Genomic DNA, 23,509 nt, shown 5'->3' on the forward strand with positions numbered 1-23,509 from the left:
GGTCCGCGCCCTCTCTCCTTGACTCCAAGCAGGCTCCGTGTCTTGACCAAGGGTACGGCAGCCGTGATGTTCTGTGACTTCCATTGCCAGGCCACTGAGGGTGCGCATCTTCTGCCTGGTTCTCTTGGGAGCCTTGCTCTGGGGGAAGTAAAAAGTCTGGCTACCCTGAGACTACCTTCCTGGGAAGGCCACGTGGCTCTCCTACCACGTGGGTGACTCAGCTCGGACGACCAGCCCAGTGGAACCTTCAGACGTCTGCAGCCCAGCCAACCTCTGACTGCAACCGCACAATGAAGCAAGGAAGAACCATCCAGCGGGGCCCATCCCAGATTCCTGAGCTACAAAACTACGAGCAAAATAAGATGGTTGTTTTAAGCCACTACATTTTGGGATGTTTTGTTACACAGCACCAGTGGCCATAACATCCCATCTGAGAAGTGTTAACCCCGCTGAGATGTTAAAGAGAAATGAAGTCGCTCAGAATGCCCAACGGGTTCACACTGCGGGCAGTCCTTCTCCCTGTTCTCAGACCACCTGGTTCAGGGCCAAGGTCACAGGCGTGAGTGCTTGCTGGATGGAAGTCAGCGGGCAGTGCTGGGCACGGTCAGATCCCGTCTCTCAGCACGGCAGACGAGAAGCAGGTAGACAGATGAAGAGGAGACCAGAGAGGGAGAGGAAAGGAGAAACGGGAGATTGGGGGTCTGGAAGTTCCTTGGTGCAGGGTGCTGGGGCAGCGGCTGCCAGTCTGGGCAGGAGTTGGCAGCTCGGCTGGGGGGCGACATTGTAGAGAGGCGCCCTCAGGTTGCAGCTCTGCCAACAGCCCCCCTGGAACACCTGAGCTGGGAAAGGTGTCTCCAGAGCCGTCCGGGACCAGTGAGGAGCCTGCAGAGTTGCCACAAAAAGGAGGCGGAGGCCCGAGCAAGCTGAGCTGTGGATGTTTCGGTACTGACCACACCCCCCCACCCCAACCCAAATGTTGGGCCCGTGATAAATCTGATTCTGTGTGGCTTCCCTTCCCCTCTGCTGGGGCAGGGACCACTTTCTCCCACTCCCCCGGACCCCAGGTTTCATGGTGCACAAGGTGGTGGCAGCTGAGTGGGGGTGAGCGTGAGTTGAAATCCCAGTTCCCTGTGATGGGAGGGAGTGTGCGTGAGAGCAGGGAACCAGCCTGGTAGGTGAGAGGTGAGTGAGGCCTTAAGAAGCTGCTCAGTATTCCTAAGATTCAGATGCACAGTCACTATTCTACCAAAGTTTAATTGAAATTGTAAATGTGAAATAAAATTTCTCCCCTAGTACAAAAACAAAAAAACAAATCCCAGTTCCTCCACTAGGGAGCTGTGTAACCTTGGGAAAGCTACTTACCTCTCTGTGCCCAGCTTCCTGATGATGACAGCACCAGCCTCAGAGGGCCGCTGGGAGTGGGGAGTTTGCCAGGATGATGGGTACGAGGCTGGGTACCTGAGAGGCATCCGTCAAGAATACAAATCTGTGACTTCCCTGGTGGCGCGGTGGTTGGGAATCCACCCGCAAATGCAGGGGACGCGGGTTCAAGCCCTGGTCTGGGAAGATCCCACATGCCGCGGAGCAACTAAGCCTGTGCGCCAAAACTACTGAGCCTGTGCTCTAGAGCCCGCAAGCCACAACTACCGAACCCGCGTGCCACAACTGCTGAAGCCCGTGCGCCTAGAGCCTGTGCTCTGCAACAAGAGAAGCCACCGCAATGAGAAGCCCACGCACCACAACGAGTAGCCCCCGCTCACCGCAACTAGATTAAGCCCGCGCGTAGCAACGAAGACCCAACAACGAAGACCCAATGCAGCCGAAGTAAATAAATAAGTTAAAAAAAAAAAAAGAATACAAATCTCTTCTCCCCTTGGATTTGCTCTTTGTCAAACCGAGGACACTTGTTCTGCAGCAGTCTTTTGCTCACCACTAAATGCCCCAGTACTTGGGACAGAGTCTGGCACATAGTAGGTGCTTAATAAGTACTGGATGAATGGATGTTGAGCTGAAAATGATGCTTCAAAAACTGAGAAAAGGAAGAAAAGTAGAAGAAATGAAAATAATATGAGTTTTAAAAAGATAACTGTTTTTTATCTGCATTTGAGCTGCACCAAAATCTTCAAGAGCTTCCAGCTTTCTGAATCCGTGTCACACATGTCTGACCAATCACTGAGGTTCTTCCCTTATCTTTGCCTTATCCCTGTCCACACCCCCTCCCCGCCCCGTGTGCTCTGACCTGTCCGGGTGCCCCAAATTCTGAGATCGCCCCGCATAGCACAGGGGCGGGTGCAGAGTGACTGGATGGGGTTTGTGTGTGAGGAGTCGATACTGAGTGAGCTGATTCGGTGTCTTCATGCAGGAATAAGCAACGTGGTGAGGACAGGCTCCATCTCGCCCTTGGGTACCACCAGCACACAGTAGGTCCACACTATGTGACGGAGTGGGGAGCACGGGGGAGTCCTTTAGCTCCTGCAGCCTTGGTTTCTTCCCCAGCCAACAAGGGCCTTGGCTTTACATCCCTCAAAGGCAGTTGCTTCTGGCTCTCAATTGATTAGAGTGTTAAACTGCACTGTCCTCTGGGGACTTGGGGCACTCTCTTCTCCAAGCCTCAGTTGCCCAATCTGTGAAATGGGATCATTTTCGTCTCACTGGATTCCTGTGAACCTGTACTGGAATAATGACGGTAAAGTGCTTAGCCTGGACCTCAGCTTTACTGCCTTCATCCAGTAAGGTCTTCCTGTCTTCATTCGCACCCTGGAAATTGTGTGTGTGTGTGTGTGTGTGTGTGTGTGTGTTAGGGTGGCAAGAGTGAAGTTTTCTATCCGCGCGTAGAGGATGGAAATAAATTAGCAAGTGTGTATTCTGCACCATAGTTGGTGGAGCCCCCGCCCTTCCTGATTTCATTTGCTGCAATCCACAGGAGATAGCTTCCCTTTTCCCATTTTCCACTTGAGCCGCAGAGAAGTGGAATTTGGTAAATTTGCACACCCCTGGTGGAAAGTGCCTGGCATCGCGCTGGGTGCATCGTTAAGCTGTCAATGGAAACGATACTTTTATGGTCATGACGAGAAACTGAGCGCGTCCTCCTCTTGTCAAGCCGAGTTCTTTGGGCGCGGGTGATCCCGCGCTCCCTGCGACGCCCCCCACCCAACCCCGGGCGCCCGCGCCTCCGGGTGTCCTCCGGGCTCCCGGGGTGGTGCGAGGCCGGGAGGGGCGGGGCCGGTGGGGTGGGGGAGGACCTGGCGGGGCGAGGCCGGGAGGACAAGGGCGGGGCCGCGACGGCGCGGCGCGATGAGCGCCGCCGACCGCCGCGGGGCGTGGCCCCGGGGCTCCGGGCAGCCTACAAGAGGCGGCGCGCAGGGTCTTCGGACCCACTGCATCTCTCGGCGGCACCGGTGCCCTATATCCCGCGACCTGCCCGCTGTGTCCGCTGTGCCTGTGCTGCTGCTGACGCTGCCGCCACTCCACTCAGAAGACGCCGGCGAGGAGGTGGCTGGAGCCCTGCGGAGGGAGGTAAGTGTGACATAAATGGTTCTCCTCTTTGCACTGTACGATCCGCTCCCGCGATCTCCGAGGAGCTGGAATAGCCGGAGCAGATGCCGTCTCTTAGGGCTTACTGTGTGCAGGCTCTTAGCTGAGCGCGCCACCTGCATCTCAGAACCGTGCTCGGCAGTATGCCCGTCCCCAGATGGAGAAACTGAGGCTCAGCGAGGGCAAGTTGCCTGAGACCTCACATGCTGGAAGCTAGGGAGCCAGCACTCAAAGGCCGTCCGACCGCAGAATCGTGCTCCCTGAGGCTGTGTACTCCTCCCTCACCTGTGCAGTTCGCTAGCATCTGTTGCGTTCCTGTGTACACAGTGGGCGTCAATAAATAGAAAGCTGATGGTGTGTATGTGGCAGGACTTCGAATGTGTCCTGCCCACGTGTGGAGGGCCGGGGTGATCCTAAGGGCGTGTGCGTTCTGCTCGGCAAGTTTACAGGGCCACACCCCTTTATGATTTTGTTTGGAACAAACCTTCCAGGTAGTCTTCCTGAGGGTCAGAGAGGTGAAGTGTCCAGGCAGAGCAGAGGCTGGGACCCAGTTCTGTCTGCCTCCAAAGCTCCATGTGGCTGTGGATGCGTCCAGGCGTGGGGCATATCAGAGTTCCTACAGGTCTGGGAAGAGTTCCTGGGTCTCTTCAACCAGAGTGGATATCTGCGTAAACTTCTTGTGGGGGGACGGCTGGGAGCTGAGGGCTCAGCTCTGGGGTCTAGGAGATCTGCAGCCCCAGGTGGAAGAGCCAGGGCGAGCCCCTCGTGCAGTGCAGACCCAGAACCTCCCTTGAAAGGGCTGGGCTGGTGGGCAAGCCAGGAAGGGCTTAGCTGACGCCTGCTCATCGCAGTCCGATTTGAACTGGGTGTCTTTTAGCCAGAGGTGAGTTACTCCTCTGATCAGGAGAAGCCGCTGGGAGTCTGTCAGGCGCCCAGCTCAACTTCCAACCAAGGGTGGGCTTGTGAGTTTCTACCTTGAACCTTTGGTCTCCTTGCCTGGGCAGAATAGGGTGAGCCTGCCTTCCGCAGTGGGATCGGGACACCAAGGGTCTGGAGCCTGACAGGTGAGAGACCATGTGAAGGTCAAGGTGAAGGCCGTGCCCCCTTCTCCAGATAGACCCAGAGGGGAGCTCTCAGGGCTCTTTGTCTTGTGCACCTGATTTTCGGTTTCTGCCCCTGACCTGGCTGGCTGCACGTGGGGGAAGGAGCAGAAGGTGTGGGAGCTGTGTTGCTGGTGTGCTGGCTCTGAGGGCCGTTGCCGTCGTCTTTACCTGCAACACACCTGGGCACGAGGCCTCTAGGTTTTCATTACAGATGAGGCAACCGAGGCTCAAAGAGGTGAAGTGCTTGCCCAGGGTCCCCTGGCTTGTGTGTGATGTTGTCACCCCAGGTCTCTCTGTCTACTTACCCTACACACTTAGCGGCTGGGTCCTGCCTCCTTTAAGGCACTTCTCTGCCCAACTGCTGACTCTGCGTCTGAACCTGACCTTCAACAAGGAACCGTTTCGTTTGAGAGGGGCTCCACGTGAAATAGCAGCAGAGTTGAGCCCCAGCCTCGTCCCTGATGACGCAGCCAGGGAGGAGAATGAAGAGGGTGATTTTGATTTTTACAGTCTCTTAAAAAATAGGAGTACGAATAGTAATGATAGCATCTGTAATCCTCCCAGCAGCTGACGTTTATCTGGCACACACTGTGGCCCAGACGTGCCTGGGGTTTTACACGGATGACCTACCCTGCTGACTTTCTTATGAGCTGGACTGTCCTGCTTTTTACAAGGAGGCAGTCGAGGCTCAGAGTGACTACGGTATGTACCCCACGTGACACGGCCAGAGCGGGGAAGAGCTGCCGTCCTGGCTGGACCCCACCCGAGATTCTGGAAGAAGATGCCGGTCCGGTGGCCGGCCACAGGACTGTCAGCGCGGAGCACACTGCTGCACAAGGCTTCTGCCATGTGGGTTCTGAATCCCTGGCCCCGGTTACGGGTGGGCCTGGAGAGGGGCTTGGGATCCACTCTGCTGACAGGTACCTGTATCAACGTGCAGAGGGCCCCGCTGGGGAGCCCAGAGCAATGCCAGCTGCTCCCACAGTCCTGCGTCTGGAAAGGAGAGCTGGCTTGATGGGGAGGGGCTGGAGCTCAGCAGAAGAGCATGAGCTTCTAAAAGCCCCCAAACTGCATCCCTCCCTCAGAGACCTCACGTTGGATATCTGGGGTTTGTGGTAGGTTGCATTTGAAAACTGGCTTTTAAAGGCAGGACCCCCAAATGCCGACCTCTTTGGCCTTGTGGGAGCTGGAACATTTCTTTTCTCTGTCACCAGAGTAATTTACTGTGTATGGGAGGTGCCTCTGTGTCTGCTTGCTCCCGACCTAGGAAGCTTTTTTCCCCCCCTTTTTTTGCAGACTCACTGGTTTTTGATCAGTCCCAGATGTGCAAACCCAGCATCACTCAAAGGGGCTCATGGCTTGTCAAGAAAGGAAAATATAACACAGGCGTCATTTCATTTCATCTTCAGTTCATTGAACTGAATAGCTTCTCAGACCTTCATGGGATAGGGCATCTGGAGCCCCTCATAAAGTCCCAAAGGGAGCACACTCTGTTCTGGAACAGGGAGGGTCAGGCAGATCTGGGTCGTGGTTGGTAGGGCCAGCCATGCTCTTTTTCCTTTCTTTCTTTTTTTTTTTTTTTTTTTTTTTTAATTTATTTATTTTTGGCTGTGTTGGGTCTTCGTCTCTGTGCGAGGGCCTTCTCCAGTTGTGGCAAGCGGGGGCCACTCTTCATCACGGTGCGCGGGCCTCTCAGTATCGCGGCCTCCCTTGTTGCGGAGCACAGGCTCCAGACGCGCAGGCTCAGCAGCTGTGGCTCACGGGCCCAGTTGCTCCGCGGCACGTGGGACCCTCCCAGACCAGGGCTCGAACCCGTGTCCCCCGCATCGGCAGGCGGACTCTCAACCACTGCGCCACCAGGGAAGCCCTCCTTTCTTTCTTTTTTTCCTTGAAAAAACAGGTTTTATTGTGGTAAAATACTCATCAACATAAAACTTACATTTTAAAGTGCACAGTTTGGTGGCATCTAGTACATTAACAGTGTTCTGCAACCGTCACCACTGTCTAATTCCAGAACGTTTTCAGCATCCCAACAGGAGACCCCATAACCATTATGAGCAATCACTCCCCATCTGTCCTCGCCAGCCCCGGGCAGCTCCTCAACTGCTTCCTGTCTCTCTGGATTTGCTTATACTGGACATTTCATATAAATGGAATCCTACAGTATGTGGCTTTTTGTGTCTGGCTTCTCTCACTGAGCATAACGTTGCCAAGGTTCATTCATGATGTAGCCTGTGTCCGTGCTACATCCCTTTTTATGGCTGAATGCTATTCCAGTGTATGGATAGATCATCTTTCATTTATCCCTTCTTCCACTGATGGAAGTTTGGGCCATTTCCACCTTTTGGCTATTGTGCATAATGCTGCTATTAACATCTGTGTACACAGTTTTGTTTGTACACCTGTTTTCAGTTGTTTTGGGTCTACCCCTAGGAACAGAATAGCTGGGTCACATGGTATTAAGGAACACGTGCCCCATTTTCTTGACTTCCCTCTTGAAGAAACATCAACTGAGATCATCTCATTCAGGAATGAGAATCTGGTGTCTGGGTGTTTGGGGGGAGGTGTCCACAGTTCCCCTGCCTCTGCACCAGGAGAGCAACTGACAGAGATTCCTGTCGGAGATGTTGCCCTGGGGGAGCTCAGCTTTCTACCCCAGGCTGTGCAGTTGTGGGTACTCACCGACAGACACCCCCTCTTCAAGGCTGTGGGGATAGACAGTTTCTCACGATACAGCCCGAGGGAGATATATCTTCTCTGATTGTCTCAAATGCTGTGTCAGCTTAGACAAAAACCACAGATTTAGGGGAAAAAGAAAAGTCCTAATGAGGATTGTGCAACTTTTGGACCATCATTTTTTAAAAATATAAATTATGAAATCCCACATTTTCAGTCCAAGTTTCTGGATCGCATCCCACGGTGAGTACAGAATGGTGAAATCCCAGAAGGGAAAAGAACCCAGCTTCCATTTTGTTTGCAGTCAGGTGTCCCAGAATGGACCCCGCCCTGAGGTTCTTTTGTGTTGAAAAACTCCTGGATCTCTCTCGAACTGGGAACTGCCATTCAGCTGGCAACTGCTGAGGCTGACTTGCTAAGATCCGAGAAGTCCTTTTAGAGCAAAGAGGCAGCATTCTCTGGCAAGGAAAGGTGACGTTGTGGGGGGGAGATGTTGGGGGGTACACCAAGGGGAGGGACCAGGTATGTGCAAAGGCCTGGAGGAGGGGAGGGTCCTGGTACCCTGAGAATGACAAGCTCATGGTGTCTGGGGTCTAAGGGTCAGGCGCAGGGTGGAGAAGCCTGCCCTGCGGTGGGGTCAGCTGTACTGAGCTTGGATTTCTTGCTCTGGGCTGCGGGGCACAGGAGAGCCACAGGGTGGCCTTTGTACTTGAGAACAGATCACTGTGGGATGAGCAGTATCCCCCAAAGTGTGGGGAGCCCATCCTGCTGGTCCCCGAGGTGACTGAGCGTGTCTAGTGACCCAGCAGCAGAGGCCTCCCACCCAGGCGCTGTTCTCTCCTCTGTGTCACAGCAAGGCGACCGTCTCAGGGGGTGCCTTCTGCCCCGAATGCCTCCCCACCCTGACCTCTACAGTGAAGCCCCTGGCCCCAGCTCTCTTCCGTTTTCCTCGTGTTCCGTTTTCCTCTAGCCTCAGGTCCTCTGCACCTGCTGAGGAGAGAAGGTTCCCTTTTTAAAGTAAATTTCTTTGAACCCCCAAAGCAAGCCGACTTCAATAAAATACGAAGTGTGAACTAAAACAGGGAGATGGCAGCAAGGTGGGCAAAGCTTGGGGAAGGGGGTGTGCCAAAGGCTGGAGTTCGGGAAACACTGGGCTGAGGTGCGGCGTGAGGAGATTTGAGAGGCTGTTACCACCCAGAGCAGCGTTTCTCAAAGTGGGGTCCCCGGACCAGCAGCGGCTCCCAGGAGCTCATCCGAATGCCGATTCTCAGGCCCTGCCCCAGGCCTCCTAAAGCTATGGGGGGGGGGGGCGGCAATCTGCGTTTTCACGCGGCTTCCAGCACTTTCTGGTGCGGGCTCCAGGGTGGGACCCATTGCCCTGGAAAGCTGAGAAGACTTGCTCTGGGCCCCGGCCCCAGAATGGGGTGGGCGGGGCTGGCTGATGGGGGCAGAAGGTTCTGTTTACAGGACCTGGTGTGACCAGAAACAGGTCACGTGGCGGGAATGGAGCCAGTGGCTTGGGAGCTAGAATGACCTCTTCTGTCCAGAGCCGAGGCCCCTGAGAACAGGCTCTTGACGTGTGCCTAGGACTTTCTTCTGGAAGAGCGCTCGGCTTGTTGGCACCCGTTGCTCTGGGGCCCAAGCAAGTGTCCTGAGGATTCCCGCCTTTTCCTTCCGCCTGTATTTAGAGCCCCGCGTGCCCAGGAGCTTGTGAAGTCCGTCTGTTTGTAACCCCTAAGCGGCCCCTGTGAAAGAATGGGTTGTTTCCCTCCCAGCATTTAAAATACATCTGTGTGTATGCACGTGTGCGCTGCACCTCTCCATCCCGCCCCCAAACCGGCTCCCAACACAGCCAGTCTGTTCTCATGGGGGAAGCACGGGCTGCTGTAAAAACACTGTTTATTCCCGGGAACCTTCAAGGCCGGGCTTCCCAGGGACTGAGATATTTTCGGCTTTGGCATCGCTGGACAAAGTGCCCTTCAGACGGGGGATGAACTGGGCCCTGTCTGGGAGAGTCGGTGTCTGGCCCAAGTGGGAGGCTTTGGCAGCACGGAGCTTTATCTGGGCTCCAGCACCTTCAAGTTCACTTTGAAGGGCTGTAGGAGACCAGGCCCCGGACTTGTCTCATTGCGGAGCCTCCTGGGGGGAGCCCTGGAGGATTTTCTCTTGCATAATCTGTTCTCCAGCTTCTCTGGAGCCGTTCTTCCAACAGAAGCCAGAACTTCTTTAAAGTTCTCTTAAACTTTTTATTAAAGTTCAACATGCTAGAGAAGAATGCACATGCATTCGTGCGTCAGGGGATGAATTTTCTCCAAGTGCGCGTACCCGTGCTATGGCCCCAGAGCTACAGAGCCTGACCGTCCCCCAGGAACCCTCCCATAACCCCACCTCCGAGAGTAACCATTTCCGGACTTCTGACGGTATAGGTTGGTTTTGCCTGGTTTTGAACTTTACGTAAATGAACCATGCATGTTTCATCACTGGAGTCTGGCTTTGGTTCAGTGTTATGTCTGTGAGCTTCGTCTGCAATGCTACATCTGCCAGGCTCTCAAAGCATAAATCAGACCCTGTCACCATCGGCTTCATCTGCCCTGCACCCGACACGCACGCATGCGCACGCACACACACACACACACACACACACACACACACACCCCTCTTTGCAATTACTTTTTAAATTTTTTATTGTTTTTATTTTATGGCCATGCCACATGGCATGCGGCCCCAGCCAGGGATCAAACCTGCACCCCCTGCAGTAGAAGCGCAGAGTCTTAACCACTGGACCACCAGGGAAGTTCCGCCTCTTTGCATTTAGAATAAAACCCTTGTCATGGCCCTCAAGGCCCCTGGCTGCTTGGCCCTGCTTGCCTCTGTGACCCCATTTCTCCCCGGCCACACTGGCTTTGCGCCCCTCCTTGGTCAGGCCAAGATGGTGACCATCTCAGAGTCTTTGTGCTTGCGGTTCCTGCTGCCTGGAGTTCACCGCAGCCAGAGTGGTCCCTGCCCCTCCCTCTGCCCAGCCTCACCATCCCGTGTCCCAGGGCTGTCTTCCTCCAGCCTCTGTAACATCTATTTGCTGCTATGTTCCCTCCCTCCCCGCCCCCCGATTCCTGGGGACAGAGGCTTGTTCACTGGCCTATCCCAGGGACTCCGTGGCCACGTGAGGGTTGCCCTGGGGATGTTCATCTGTGAAGCAGTGTGGAGATTCCATAGCCTGCTGCTATAGAATTCTTGAGCTTGGTTCAAGGCTGTGACTCATCCTTGCAGGTACCACCCAGTACCAGTGAATCATGCATTTCAGGTGGGAGGCTGGTCCAGGTGCTGTCAGCCTCGTAGCCTGCAGCAGGGATGATCTGGGATGCCCGAATTCACCCAGGAGGAGGAAGGAAAGAAACAGTCATTAAGCACCGGTAGATCCTGGGACTCTGCTGCTGGGCTCTTTAGAACCACCATCTCCATACTCTGCAAATCCTCCCCCAGCCCTGGGAGAAATTCAGGGCTTCGTTTTGCCCATGAGGAACTGGAGACTCCACGAGGTTGAGGGACCCTCTGGGCAGCACCCAGCTCAATGATGTGGAGTCAGGATTCGAACTGGGGTTGACCCAATGTCCACGCTTATCGACGCTGCCTCCTGGGAGTCCTTGATTTCTTGTCCCTTGGAGGTGGAGGTTTCCTGTCATTTATCTAAAGCTTTGCTGGGAGCATTGTTTCCAAGGAAGCATCCACACATCTGCAAGAAGGGAGAAAGGGGCCCCAGGAGTTATGTACTGGGTATTTTAAGAACATATTAATTTATTATCCGGTCACTTTAAAGTGGCTTCTCATATATTATCTTGGCTTGCACTGAACAAACCTGGTTTGTAGTTCTTTTTTTTTCACACAGAGTAGATTAAGTAAATGATTGTTGAGGGAGTGTTCTCTTTTTGTTCAGAATTGTGTATATTCTCAGCATAGTATTTAAAAAACTGAATGGGTTTTGTATATTGTATTTGTTCAAGTAAGCATCCCGAGATATTGCCCTGTGTATCCCATAAGGATGTATCTCTGGCTGAGGGGACAGGAGGAAAGAAAGTGCCTGCAGCGGGGCGGGGGGGGCGCATTTTTGTTAAGCCTAGTGTCTGTCTTTGTGGGGTTGAGGGCAGAGCAGTTGGCAAGGGAAGGGAAGGCCTGTTTCCTCCATTGTCGTGCCCTAATTCTGTTGAGAAAGGTTTAAGGAAAACTGGCTCCAATGGAGGAGGGAGATCCCCACCCCTGGGGTGTCTGATACTTACCCAGTCCTGGGATCTGCCTGAGACAGGCTGGGGCGTCCCGCCCCCCTCCGCCCAGCCACCACTTCATTCCTGGAATTTCTGGGTGGTTTGTGGGTCTGACTCTGCTCTGCCCTTGGCCTCGCTCACGTTTCGAGTTCTCCCTTGTGCTTCTGAAGAAGAGAGGAGCCTGGGGCACCCCGGGCTTGGGGGTTAGCCTCGAGGTCTCTCGCTGAGTCCGGCTGACGTCGGGGCACAGGTCAGAACTGCCCTGACATTTTGGAGAGCAGGATGGGTAGGCGGTCAGAGTGTGGCAGGCTCTGTATGACCGTGAGCAAGCTGCTTGTCTGTGTTGAGCCTCAGTTTCCTCATCTGTAAAATGGGGATCATAATTGCAGTGGCCCCATCAGTCTGTGCAGAGGATGAAATACGAGATTCTGGGAGCAGAGGACCCAGAACAACGTCTGCCGCTTCGCCCTCACTCATCAAGTGTTGGCTGGGTTATTGGGGATAAGTGTTTGCTGGGCAGTTAATACGCGCTAAGGATTCAAGTTGAATAAGACCCAGTTGGCCAGTGCTGTGCTGGAACTGGCCGACTGGGTCATGCTGGCTTGTCCCGGCTTGTGAGAGCCCATGGTTAAGTATTCAGAAAAGTTGTGGTTAAGTTTCTGAAAAGTTCAACCCAACCATCATTTTGTTTTTTTTAATTGAAGTATCGTTGATGTACAATGTCGTGTAAGTTTCAGGTGTACAGCACAGTGATTCAGTCATATACACATATATATGTATATATACCCGTATTTCTAGATACTTTTTTTTCCCTTCTAGGTTATTACAAAATGTTGAGTATAATTCCCCGTGAACACCACCAACATTAAATGTTATATAAACTTATAGTGAAATAAGTCTTATTTAAAACAAAGGTAATAAATACTCAAAACAGCGCATCCTAATTTTTTTACCTCGCTTTACTATTCTCTCTGCCCTTGGGGTGGTTGATGTCTATTCTGTGCATGTGATGGAAAAATGACATCATTCTGTGTTATCATGAGGCTCTTTCCAGAAACTCCATGCTCAGTGACCCCACGTTGGTGGCTTCAAATTGCCGTGGTGGGAATATTTACACCAAGAGAATTGGCAGACACTACAGATCAGGGTGGGTATTTTGGGGTTTTTCGAGCATCAGTTGTTAAACATTTACCAGCACAGCAGTGGTTCCAGCCATCAAGAAGCGCCCAGTCTTAGCGGGCAAGGCAGCAAGTGTGAGTAGACAGGAGGCAAGCTGCTGAGCCCTTGACACCCACGGCCGGTGAACTCAGCCGAGCTGAGCCCTGCAAGGGGACCTAGCACTGCAACCGCATTGGCCTGTGAACCGGCTGACTGTCACCACTGTGAATCCAGGTCCCGGCCAGTTGGTTACATTCACGCTACAGACCCGGTCTGTGACGTCTCGGAACCCACTTCCCCAGAAAGCTGGGAAAAAGTGTCCAAGGCCCCAGGCATGCAGTGAGCCGAAGCATGTTTCAAGTTTAGGGGTGGGCTTCCCCCCGCCCCCGACAAGCAATAGGCATTTATTGGATTTTTAAGAATTAGATTTTGTCTCAAAGCAGAGGTGGGGCTTTTTTTCTTTTCTTTTCTTTTCTTTTTGCGGTACGTGGGCCTCTCGCTGCTGTGGCCTCTCCCGTTGCGGAGCACAGGCTCCGGACGCGCAGGCTCAGCGGCCATGGCTCACGGGCCCAGCAGCTCCGCGGCATGTGGGATCTTCCCAGACCCGGGCACGAACCCGTGTCCCCTGCATCGGCAGGCGGACTCTCAACCACTGCGCCACCAGGGAAGCCCAGAGGTGGGGCTTTGAAATAATGTGGTGAAGAGAGAATAGCCTTTTCACTGTGTTCCCCGTTATTAATTCCAGACTTCCCCAAATCCCTCCAAACAATGTATCTGTGGAGTATTTAGCATCACCATCACTCTTGTCATAGCCAGTACTATTAGCCATAGACCTTGTAGCGAACCCTGTAATATTGTAACACTCGTGTTCCTCATCTCCATCATTCCTCGTACCACGGCTCGTCCCTTGACCCCGGCCTGCCCCCTCCCCTGCAGGCTGATCCATCCCCGCTCAGCAGTGAAGACTCAGCCGAAGGGTCGTCGCTTTCTGGAAGCCTCCTGGAGCTGAATCACACCTGCAGACCTGTCAGTCTTGTTCACCTACAGAGGCGCCAGCGGTGTTCAATAAATATTTACGTAGTGAATGTACGGATCTCCTCGTCCCAACGAGGTCAGAAACTGGCGGTTCAGCGGTGAACAAGGCGGACAGGTCTGGGGCCGTGATTAAGCAGCGACCCTGCAGTTGTGTCTTAACCCACGAGCAGGACTTCATTCATCGGCGGGACCCGGGCGGGGGAGGGGCAGGCTGGGGTCATGAGATGAGCCGCGAGAACAGCATGTGCAGAAGCAGAGAGCTTGGCACGGTCTCGGGGCTGACGGCTGGCAGGCTCCGTCCTACGAGTCATCTTTCTGGCAGGTTTTCTTAAACGTAGGCGAAGGCAGCCCAGGCGGGATGACATCGAACTCCAACCACGTTCTCTTTCTTTCTCTCATTCCTGAGAGTAGAATTTGGCGTCAGCATCCCCCAGGAGCTAGCCCTCGAGGAGACCCCTGGCTAGATGGGGGACACGCGGGGCTGTGGATGCCCTAAATGTCCCCAGAGCCTTGGCCGGGGTAGAGGGGTGATGGCAGAGCTGACGTTGCAGCACCCACGTGCTCAGAGTTCCCCACGCTTCCAGAAAGCTGGATTTCAAGCCTTGGTTCCACCTCAAACCAGACCCGCAACCTCACAGATACCACATAACTTCTCCCGGGCTCAGTTTTGTTTTCCAGAAAATGAGGTAGAAAACAGCCAGGGTCCAACTGCATCTGAAAGCTGAGGCCGTGCTGCAGGAATCTGACCCCAGGCTGGGTCTGGACGTTGACCGTGGGGCGTGAAAGCTTTCTTGGTCCCCTCCCCGCCCCCTGGTATGTGCTTATGGGACCCTGGCGCCGTTATCTTGTTTGTGGTCTCCCGGGCTGGGTTTTGCAACTGGGGCCAAGGAGACGATGTCTCCCAGACGGCGTTTCTGTGAATTGTACGGCCGTCCACGCGGGTGTTTCGGGCTTTTGGCAGGAGGCCAGGGACAGAGAGTGGAGAAGGGCTTCTCTAGAAATGAAGCTTGCATTTGGCAACCCTAGGAGAAAGTGGGGACAAAAGTGCAGAGCTGGGGAGTGTGGGCCTCCGTCTCCAGGAACAGAAGGGAGCTCGGGTTGACCCCCTGAAGTGTGAGCCCCTCGGGAACGTTAGGACAGCTGGAGGGTGCCCGGCAGAGAGGGTCCGTGGGTGCGGGCGTCATATTTTAGTCAAAGGTACGTCAGCAGATAGAGACTGGGTGGGTGCCAAGCCCCATGACGGAGAGTATCTTGGTGAAATGTAACCATGATGTAAAGGTTTCATTCCCCTGGGGGCGACAAACGGATGCCTTCTCGACAGAGTCACTACCTGGGGTGGGGCACGGTGCCTGTCTCCACTGAGCCCCACTATCCACGCAGGAAGCAGAGAAGGGAAGGGAGGGTCGCAGTGAGTGCTGGGTTGTTTGTGGGCGGCCCTCCCCTGTGTGGGTAGTGACGGGAAATCCCCAAGGAAGCCCACCCCTTGGGAAGGCACTGTGGCATCGAGGAAGGGGCTTGGAGGTCAGACGGAGCTGCGTTCCAGCCCCAGGTTTTCTGCTTGCAGTTGTGTGACCCTGGACAGGTTCCTGACACTCCAGGGGCCTCAGTCTCCTCACCTGTAAAATGGGAGCAATAGAGCCCAAACCTCTGAATCATCGGGAGGGTGAAGTGAGAAGTGCAGCAACGGGCTTGCGGTAGGTCTCCCTCCATGTAAGCCCCGCTGGCCTCCCTGGTGGGGGCCTGTACGTGTCATTGGAAAGCCCCTGGTGGTGGTGGGCAGTGTGTGTCTCATTGGGAAAACTTTTTTTTAAAATTTATTTTATTGAAGTATAGTTGGCTTATAATGTTGTGTTAATTTCTGCTGTACAGCAAAGTGACTCAGTTATACAAATATATATTCTTTTTCATGTTCTTTTTCATTATGGTTTATCCCAGGATATTGAATGTACTTCCCTGTGCTATACAGTAGGACCTCGCTGTTTATCCATTCTTTATATAATAGTTTGCATCTGCTAACCGCAGACTCCCACTCCACGCCCCCCATCCCCTCTACCCCTTGGCAACCACTAGTCTATTCTCTATGTCTGTGAGTTTGTTTCTTTTAAATTGTAGATGGAAAGGGGGCTGCAGTGCTTTTTCCCTAGGCTCTTGTCGAGCTGTTTCGGCAGTGGAAGCTGAATGCCAAGGGGCTGAAGGCCAAGGCGGGCTGGCGTCGCCCCGGCCAAGTCGCCTCGGCTGATGGGCTTGTGCTGTGACACAGCACCAAGCGCCACTGCCCAGGTTCCAGCCACGATCCCACCCTTGGCCTCCCCATTTGCCTCTCTGCTCCTCCCTTACCCCCTTCCATACAGCTGCCAGTGGGATACTTAGAACACAGTTCTCCTCGCTTATTATCTGATGCTTGTATTAGTTTGCTAGGGCTGCCAGGATAAAGTACCACAGACTGAGTGGTTTAAACAACACAAGTTCATTTTCTCACACTTTTGGAGTCTGGAAGTCCAAGATCAAGGTGTCGGCGGAGCTGGTTTCTTTTAGGCTTTGCTCCTTGGCGTGTAGACGGCGGTCTCCTTGCTGTATCTCACACTCTCGTCCCTCCGTGTGTGTCTGTGTCCTAATCCCTTCTTCTTATAAGGACACCAGTCATACTGGAGCAGGGCTCACCCATATGACCTCATTTTAACTTAACCACCTCTTGAAAGACCCTCTCTCCAAATACAGTCACAGTCTGAGGTGCTGGGGGTTAGGACTTCGACATAGGAATTTGCAGGCCACACAGCTCAGTCCAGCATTCTGGTTTTTTTTCCCTGTGTGCCAGCCCAGTGCTGTGCTCTGGAATGTCGATGTGAGATGCCAGCCCTGTTACTGTTACCATTCTGCTTAAATCTGCAGTGTTCTCCTATGGCCCAAACTTAGCGGAAGCCATCAAGGTACAGGTGTTGCCCCCTCCCCAGCGTGGACCCCACCAACCCTCCCTGAGCTGCAGCCAGGCCAGACCATTTTCAGACCCAATAGTGCCGCCCAGCACCATGTCCCGCATGGCCCAGCCCAAGACAAGTTGGTGTGGTCCAGGCTAGCAACTGTCTCAAGGTGGAGAAGCCACTTGGAGAGACGCCTCTTTTCACTTGTGTTTCTCCCCATGGGAAGGTTTGACTAAACCCCATGGTTGGGAATTCCCTGGTGGTCCAGTGGTTAGGACTCTGTGCTTTGAGTGCCGAAGGCCCAGGTTCAATCGCTGGTTGGGGAACTCAGATCCCGCAAACCACGTGGTGTGGCCATAAACAAACAAACAAACAAACAAGCAAACCCCATGGTTCTCCCAAATCTGAAGCTCCAGCTGAGGCTTTATCAGTTGTCTCCGGAACCTTGGAGGGAAGGACCCGTCTGCGGCCCATGGACCAAGCAAGGCCCTTGAATGTTCAGAGTGAAGGCGGCCGACCAAGTCTTCCAGAGTAAGGTCACCCTTGTTCAGGAGAACATGCCGGGAGAATGCACTTGGAACCAGTAGTGGTTTCACTGTCCTTTCATGCTTTGGCATTTTGCTTTGTTTTATTCATTAATATTTAAAAAAGTTTAAAGTAGACAAGTCCAAAGGCTAGTATGCGCTCACCACCGATGTCCGGTCCCCGAGGACACCCTCCTCTGGTGACTACATCACATTCCTGCCAACTCAGCCTGTCCACTCAGCGTGAACGGAGCTTACACTTTGCAATATTTGCTTGAGAATTTGTTTTTTCGATAAATTTACTTATTTATTTATTTATGGCTGTGTTGGGTCTTCGTTGCTGTGCGCGGGCTTTCTCTAGTCACAGGGAGCGGGGCTACTCTTCGTTGTGGTGCGCGGGCTTCTCATTGCAGTGGCTTCTCTTGTTGCAGAGCACAGGCTCTAGGTGCGCGGGCTTCAGTAGTTGTGGCACGCGGGCTCAGTAGTTGTGGCTCACAGGCTCTAGAGCGCAGGCTCAGTAGTGTGGCACACGGGCTTAGTTGCTCCACGGCATGTGGGATCTTCCTGGACCAGGGTTCAAACCCCTGCATTGGCAGGTGGATTCTTAACCACTGCACCACCAGGGAAGCCCCGAGATTTTTAATAGAAGCAATATGTTAGACGTAAAGGTGAGTTCCCTCATATTCTCCTTCCCGGTTCAATTTACCTCACCCTGGCATCATCTACCACCATGAACTTGGTCTGTTCAGTCCTGGTTTTACCATACAAGCACATGCAGGCACACGCACGCACACACCATATACATATATGTACATACATGTATAATACATGTGTATATAATACCCACGTATACATAGATGTATGTACATATACACATATCTATAAGCTATACAAGGTATGGTTTATATGCCTTAAAATGCACACAAATAGTACCATTAGCATAGTATTCTACAACTTGCTTTTTTAGCCCAACATTAGATTTGAGCTTTGTTTATGCCAACACTCACAGAGCTGCAGGTCATCGTTTTTACTTGCTGTATAATATTCCACCCACACTGACTCACAATTCATTTACCCATCCCCCTACTGAGAGTCGTTTGAGTTGTGCCCGTTGGTGATTTAAACCAAACCCAGTTTAGTTGAGTCATGTAAGCAATTCCTATTTCATGCCTTTTGGGGTGCCCTGCCCCTCGGGATGCTGAAGAGTAAAGCAAATCGGGTGTGGCCGTGATGCCCGAGTGGACACTCTGTGACGTAGATTCCGCTCCTTCTTTGTCCTAAATCTTAACCCAGTGTCAGTGCGTTTTGGCATCCTTTTCAGCCTGGCCTCTGCAGCTGGGAAATGCTCGTATATGGTGGTGTGACTAAGCAGGGAGACGTCAGGGATCCTGAGAGCGTCTGCGTCTCTGGCTTGATCCCCACAGGGTGAGCGAGCACTCAGAAGTCCCCCACCCTCACCCAGGTCCCTGAGGCTCTGCCCCAAAGGGAACTCCTCGGGAGGGAGGCCACATCTCACCCACTTCAAGGAGTCAGGCCTCCCCCTAGATGGCGGTTATATTTATCTGAAGCATAAGCTCGGTCAGGACCCTGGAGAGTTTCCAGGGCTGGAGATGGGAACTGCCGCATTCCCATAGCTCCTCCGCTGCAGCTCTGCCTCCTGGGATGCCCCGGATGCGCCCTTGAGGATGTCCTCCTCCAGCTGCCAGCTTGCAGCCCCAGACCACGCGACCGGTGAAAACGCAGCTGTTGCCGGTATAGGAGAAGACCAGATGGGCTACCCGGGGTTTGGGGTGGGTCAGCGTCCAGGCTTGGCTGCCTCCCCCCCATCCAGGGGGGCCCTGGAGCCCCTCCCTCCAGCTCCCCGCGCTGTCTTGTCAGGCCTGTCCCGCTGGGTAGGGGCTGTGGGTTTCCTTGCCTGTCGCCCAACTGGGAGCTCCCTGAGGCCAGGACAGTGCCCTCTTCATCTTCGTGTCCCAGCGCCCAGCACAAAATAGGTGTCTAATAAAGGTCATTGGGTGACTGACTGACTCTCCTTGGGAGTAAAGCAGAGGCGAGAGGGTGAACGAACACACTCATTCAAGCCCCGCCTTGTCTTCTTGGATCAGACAATAAGCCAGGAGGAAGACCATGCTTTGTGACCTTTAGTGTGACCCCGTGGAACCAGGGTAGCATGATGGAAAATCCCGGACCCTCAGAGACACCACACCTGGGTTCGAGTCTTCCCAGCGGAGCGGCCTTGGGGCCAGCACGCCAAGCCTCAACCTCCTCCCTGTAAAATGGGAGCGACGACAGGCCGGCCTCCTGGGTTGCCGCGAGGATTGGAAATGGCATAATGAGGCGACTGGCCCATGGAGGTGCTCAGGAAGGGTTCTGGGAAGGAACGCAAGGCACAGCGGAAATTCACCTAATAAATTAACTTCGGACCGTGGAATTTTAAAATTACTAAGTGTATTCTGAGACTAAGGCAGCTTTTCCTAAGACACTAAGAAAGGTTAGTAAGCAGCGTTATTTGGGAAAAGGGCCTGTAGCCCAAAGGCAAGGAGGGATCATCAAGATCCTTGTTGGGTCATAAAGTGAGGGATTCACCGCAGTCGGCACTGGGGGTCTCTGTCTGAGAGGGGTGAACCCCAACCGCTGTGACCATGAGGCCGTGCGCCACGGCCCCCAGCCCGGCAAGTGTCAGGGTTAGGGTTCCAGAAATACTTCTTGGGAAATGCAGCTCCAAGATGGGCCTTGCAGGACCGGGAGTCCCAGCCACCATCTTCTGTCCCCTCGGCCCTACTGATGCAGTTGCGTACCAATAACCCATATGAACCACTAACTTAGCAGCCAGCAGGGTAACACCTGGCAGTGCCTGTAACGGGCTCATTGTCAGACAGAAGCCGCCTGAGGGGGTGGCACGCCAGACTGTTTAGGGGCTTTGCCAGGCAGGGATGGGATGGCAGTGGGTACATAGATGCCCCTGGAGGTCCTCTCTCTTTCTACTGTCACTTTCTCCAAGGAGCAAATCGGCAGAGTGCATGGCTGGGTCCCTGGCTGGGTCCTGGGAGATTGTGTCATAGTGTGTGACGGTTACACAGGTGGTGCCCGGTGGAAGGGCCGTCGTGATAGGTGGGGCCTCATGCGGTGATGGGTCTGGGGATGCCTGACAATCGCTTTGGGAACTGAGTCTTACTTCACAGGGACCAGGAAGTTTGCCACTCACGTTGGCTCACGGCACGTCCTTTCGTGATGTGAAATGACTTTAGCAATCTCTTTGGGGGCCAGGAGATGGAACTTAATTCAGGCCGTAGACCCACCGCAGTCCTGAATGAGTCCAAATGCTGACTCCGAGTGAGAATAGATGGCACCATGAGAAGTTGAGTCCAGGAGAGACCAAGCCAGGATGTCCCGTGTGGCATCAGGCCGCTTGCCTTGCTGGAGACCCTTGGCTTGAATCCCAGCTCCACCACTTCCTGCCTGCGGGACCTTGGTGGTTTAGCTTCTGTGGCCTCAGTCTCCATATCTGCAAAGTGGGGAGAATGACGTCCAGTACGGTCAGTGCCATCGTGGGTTTGATACTGACCGACTTCTCCTGCCGCCCTCTGCTTCTTTTCAGAGCACACGAGCACCTCAGGAGCCCAGGCCACCCTGTCATCCCAGCCCTTGCTGCCAGCGTGGAGCCATGAGCTTTGTCCTGAACGGCATTGTGCCCTTGGGGCTGGTGCTGCTGGTCTGTGGAGCCCAAGGCTTTTTCCTGCCCAATGTCACACACCTAGAGAAGCTGCTCAGCAAATACCAGCAGGACAGACCCCACTTCCGGGTCCGGAGGGCCATCCCCAGGGCAGACAAGGAGGAGATCCTCATGCTTCACAACAGGCTGCGGGGCCAGGTGTCACCACCGGCCTCCAACATGGAGTACCTGGTGAGCGCTGGGGCACCACAGGGGCTGGCCCCATCCGCGGGGGAGGGGGGGGGGATGGCAGGGCTGGGGACTCCTGGTGAGAGAGGGCCCCCTGCCTCTGTTCTGGATGCCTTACCCGATCAGCACAGGCTGCACCTCTCTGTAGCTCAGCCCAAGCTCCCGGCCCTCCTGGAGGGGGAGGGGGAGGGGGGAGGGGAGGGGAGGGGAGGGGCAGGGTCAAGGGCCAGGCTGTGGTGAGTCCGACCCCAGCTCTGCTACGTCTTCACCGTGTGACCTTGACGTCTCCTTAGCTAGTCTGAGCCTCAGCGTCTACTTTGGAAATCCCACCTCATGTGCCCCCAACCCACGTGACCATCTGACGGCACATGTGTTGACTGCCTGGCACAGAGGCTCAGCGCTGGGGCTGCGCTGTTACTGCCATCCTTGTGTCACCCTTAGCTTCACCCCACCGTTTAGCTGCGCCTTCCGTCTGAGTAGCGAGGGGTGGCCGAGCCCGTGAGTGATGGAGTGTCTGCTGGGGAGGGAGGAGTAGAGAAGGGACAGTGGAGGGTCCCCTGTGCGTCTGGAGAAGCCCCGCATTTCGGAGCAGAAGGGGCAGCCAGCTCCCCGGTGCACGTCCCCAGCTCTGCCCTCACTCATGTGTCTCCGTGTCCCATCCCCCCAGCCCTGTGAAACGGGCGCCGTGGTATCCCCCCACTTTATAGACTGGGAAACCGAGGCCCGAGGTCACACAGCTGTAGAGGCGGAGGCGAATAATGACCTGGGTCCGGCTGAGTCCAGGACCCGTGCTCTTGTCCCCTCTCCACGCTCAGTTTAACCCCTCCCCCCCTCCCCCGACCCCACCAGCCTTTTCCATCCTCCCCTGATTATCGGGGCAGCCTCAGCCCTGGAGTGGGGGCAGGGGCTGTTTCACCTCCCATCTTGCCCTCTTCCGGCCCCTTCTGCATCCTGGTATCGCGTTATAGTTTCTAAATCTCACTCTCTTCCAGCCTTTGCCCAGGCAGGAGCCTCCGTGGCCCTCGGTGCTTCCTTCCCGGCGTCCGAGGCCTCCTATCACAAGCCCTTGTCTGTCTGGATAGCCTGTTTCCCTCCCTTGCCTTTGGCCAGAGAGGCCTCTGGGTGCTGTGTGTGTTACACACCCCGCCCCCCCCAGGAGGGTTGCACCCTCATCACTCCTGTATCCACCTCCCTGCAGGCCTGGCCCCGGGCCCTCTCCTTCCTCTGGACTCTCAGCTGCCGTGTGGCCTGTGCTCCGACCTCGGCCACCCTCACCGTCGGTCACCTGCCCGCGTGCCTGTGAGTCCCTCGGCGTCCTCGTCTGTGCTTGTGCGAGGTGGCCCATCACCAGCTGTGGGACGGATGAATGGATGCCCGTCTGCGCAGAGCCCTGAGCAAGCCCCCAGTCCTCTGGGAACTCGTTATGAAACCATTTCTTTTTTCTCTGAAGAAAATGGTCCAGACATTTATTCCGAAGGGGCTGTGATAATTTTAGGAGGCAGAGTGGGCGCCCTTTCAACATGGGGCGCCTAACGCCTGGGGCAGCTGCGCAGACCTTTATAGGGTTAAGGACGGAGAGAATCAGGGTAGATTTTCTTTTTAGGGCACGGACTCCTCCCCGCTCCTTCCCAGCAACTGGTCATTTGGCTTCTGTCCCTGTGGGGAAAAGACACACTCCACCTCTTTCTGGATCAGTCACCCTCCATCCTGTGCCCCTCCCCACCCCAAGGCCCTCTGTGGTGCCTACCAGGGAGCAGGCATTTTCCTGGGCCTGAAGCTTGACTGAGCCCCAGTCCCGCCAGGGTCCTGGCTGTTTCCTGCCTCCTGTGGGGGGCAGGCTGGGTTTCTGCTGGTCTTTTCCTCATGCCCTGTGCTTGTCTGGTGCCTGTGGGCGAGATTCAGGGCAGCGGAGAGGAGCTTGGGTATGCAGCAGGCAGGGACAGGCCCTGGGCAGCCTGTGACTAGCCTGCGGCGTTTTCCTATTTGTTTACTTCATGGTGTCTCAGGATTGGAGCTGGGATCTGGCTCCTTCGGTCTCAACAGCCCCCCTGTGGGGGAAGTAGAGCCTTTAGGGGTGTTGTTGAGGCCGCTTCTGCGCAGGGGCCCTCGAGGCGGGGCCGGCAGTCTGAGCCTCAGCACCGTCCCCTCCCTCTGGGCATCCTCGGTGCAGTGCTGCCCGGCCCAGTCTCCACCCAGACAAGTGACACTGATTTGAGAAAGTGTCTCAGAGTCTTGGCTTCCTGCTCGGCCCTGCCTGCTGGGGCTTCTAGCCACAGTCCTTTGAAACAGGCTCAGCACTGAGAGGTGGATTTTAACACTCCAGAAATTAAGATACCCCATTTTGAGGTTTTATGAGCGGACAGGCTCTGGGGTTAGGTAGCTGCCACGTGCTAGCTGTGTGGCT

General features: G+C 54.6%; 1 protein-coding gene across 1 annotated transcript in view; it reads left to right on the forward strand.

Moving 5' to 3' along the window:
• The first annotated feature begins 3,332 nt into the window (after positions 1 to 3,332).
• CRISPLD2 (cysteine rich secretory protein LCCL domain containing 2) overlaps positions 3,333 to 23,509 on the forward strand; it is a 67,007-nt gene continuing 46,830 nt past the window's right edge. Inside the window, exons 1-2 of the mRNA XM_022583019.2 lie at positions 3,333 to 3,516; positions 20,803 to 21,108. Of these exons, the coding sequence (XP_022438727.1) occupies positions 20,869 to 21,108 (240 nt within the window). The 5' untranslated portion in view covers positions 3,333 to 3,516; positions 20,803 to 20,868. The remainder of the gene's footprint in view (positions 3,517 to 20,802; positions 21,109 to 23,509) is intronic.

The sequence above is a fragment of the Delphinapterus leucas genome, chromosome 20 (assembly GCF_059928025.1).
Source record: "Delphinapterus leucas isolate spDelLeu-1000000601 "Yukka" chromosome 20, BTC_Dleu_Yukka2, whole genome shotgun sequence".
Lineage (NCBI taxonomy): Eukaryota > Metazoa > Chordata > Mammalia > Artiodactyla > Monodontidae > Delphinapterus > Delphinapterus leucas.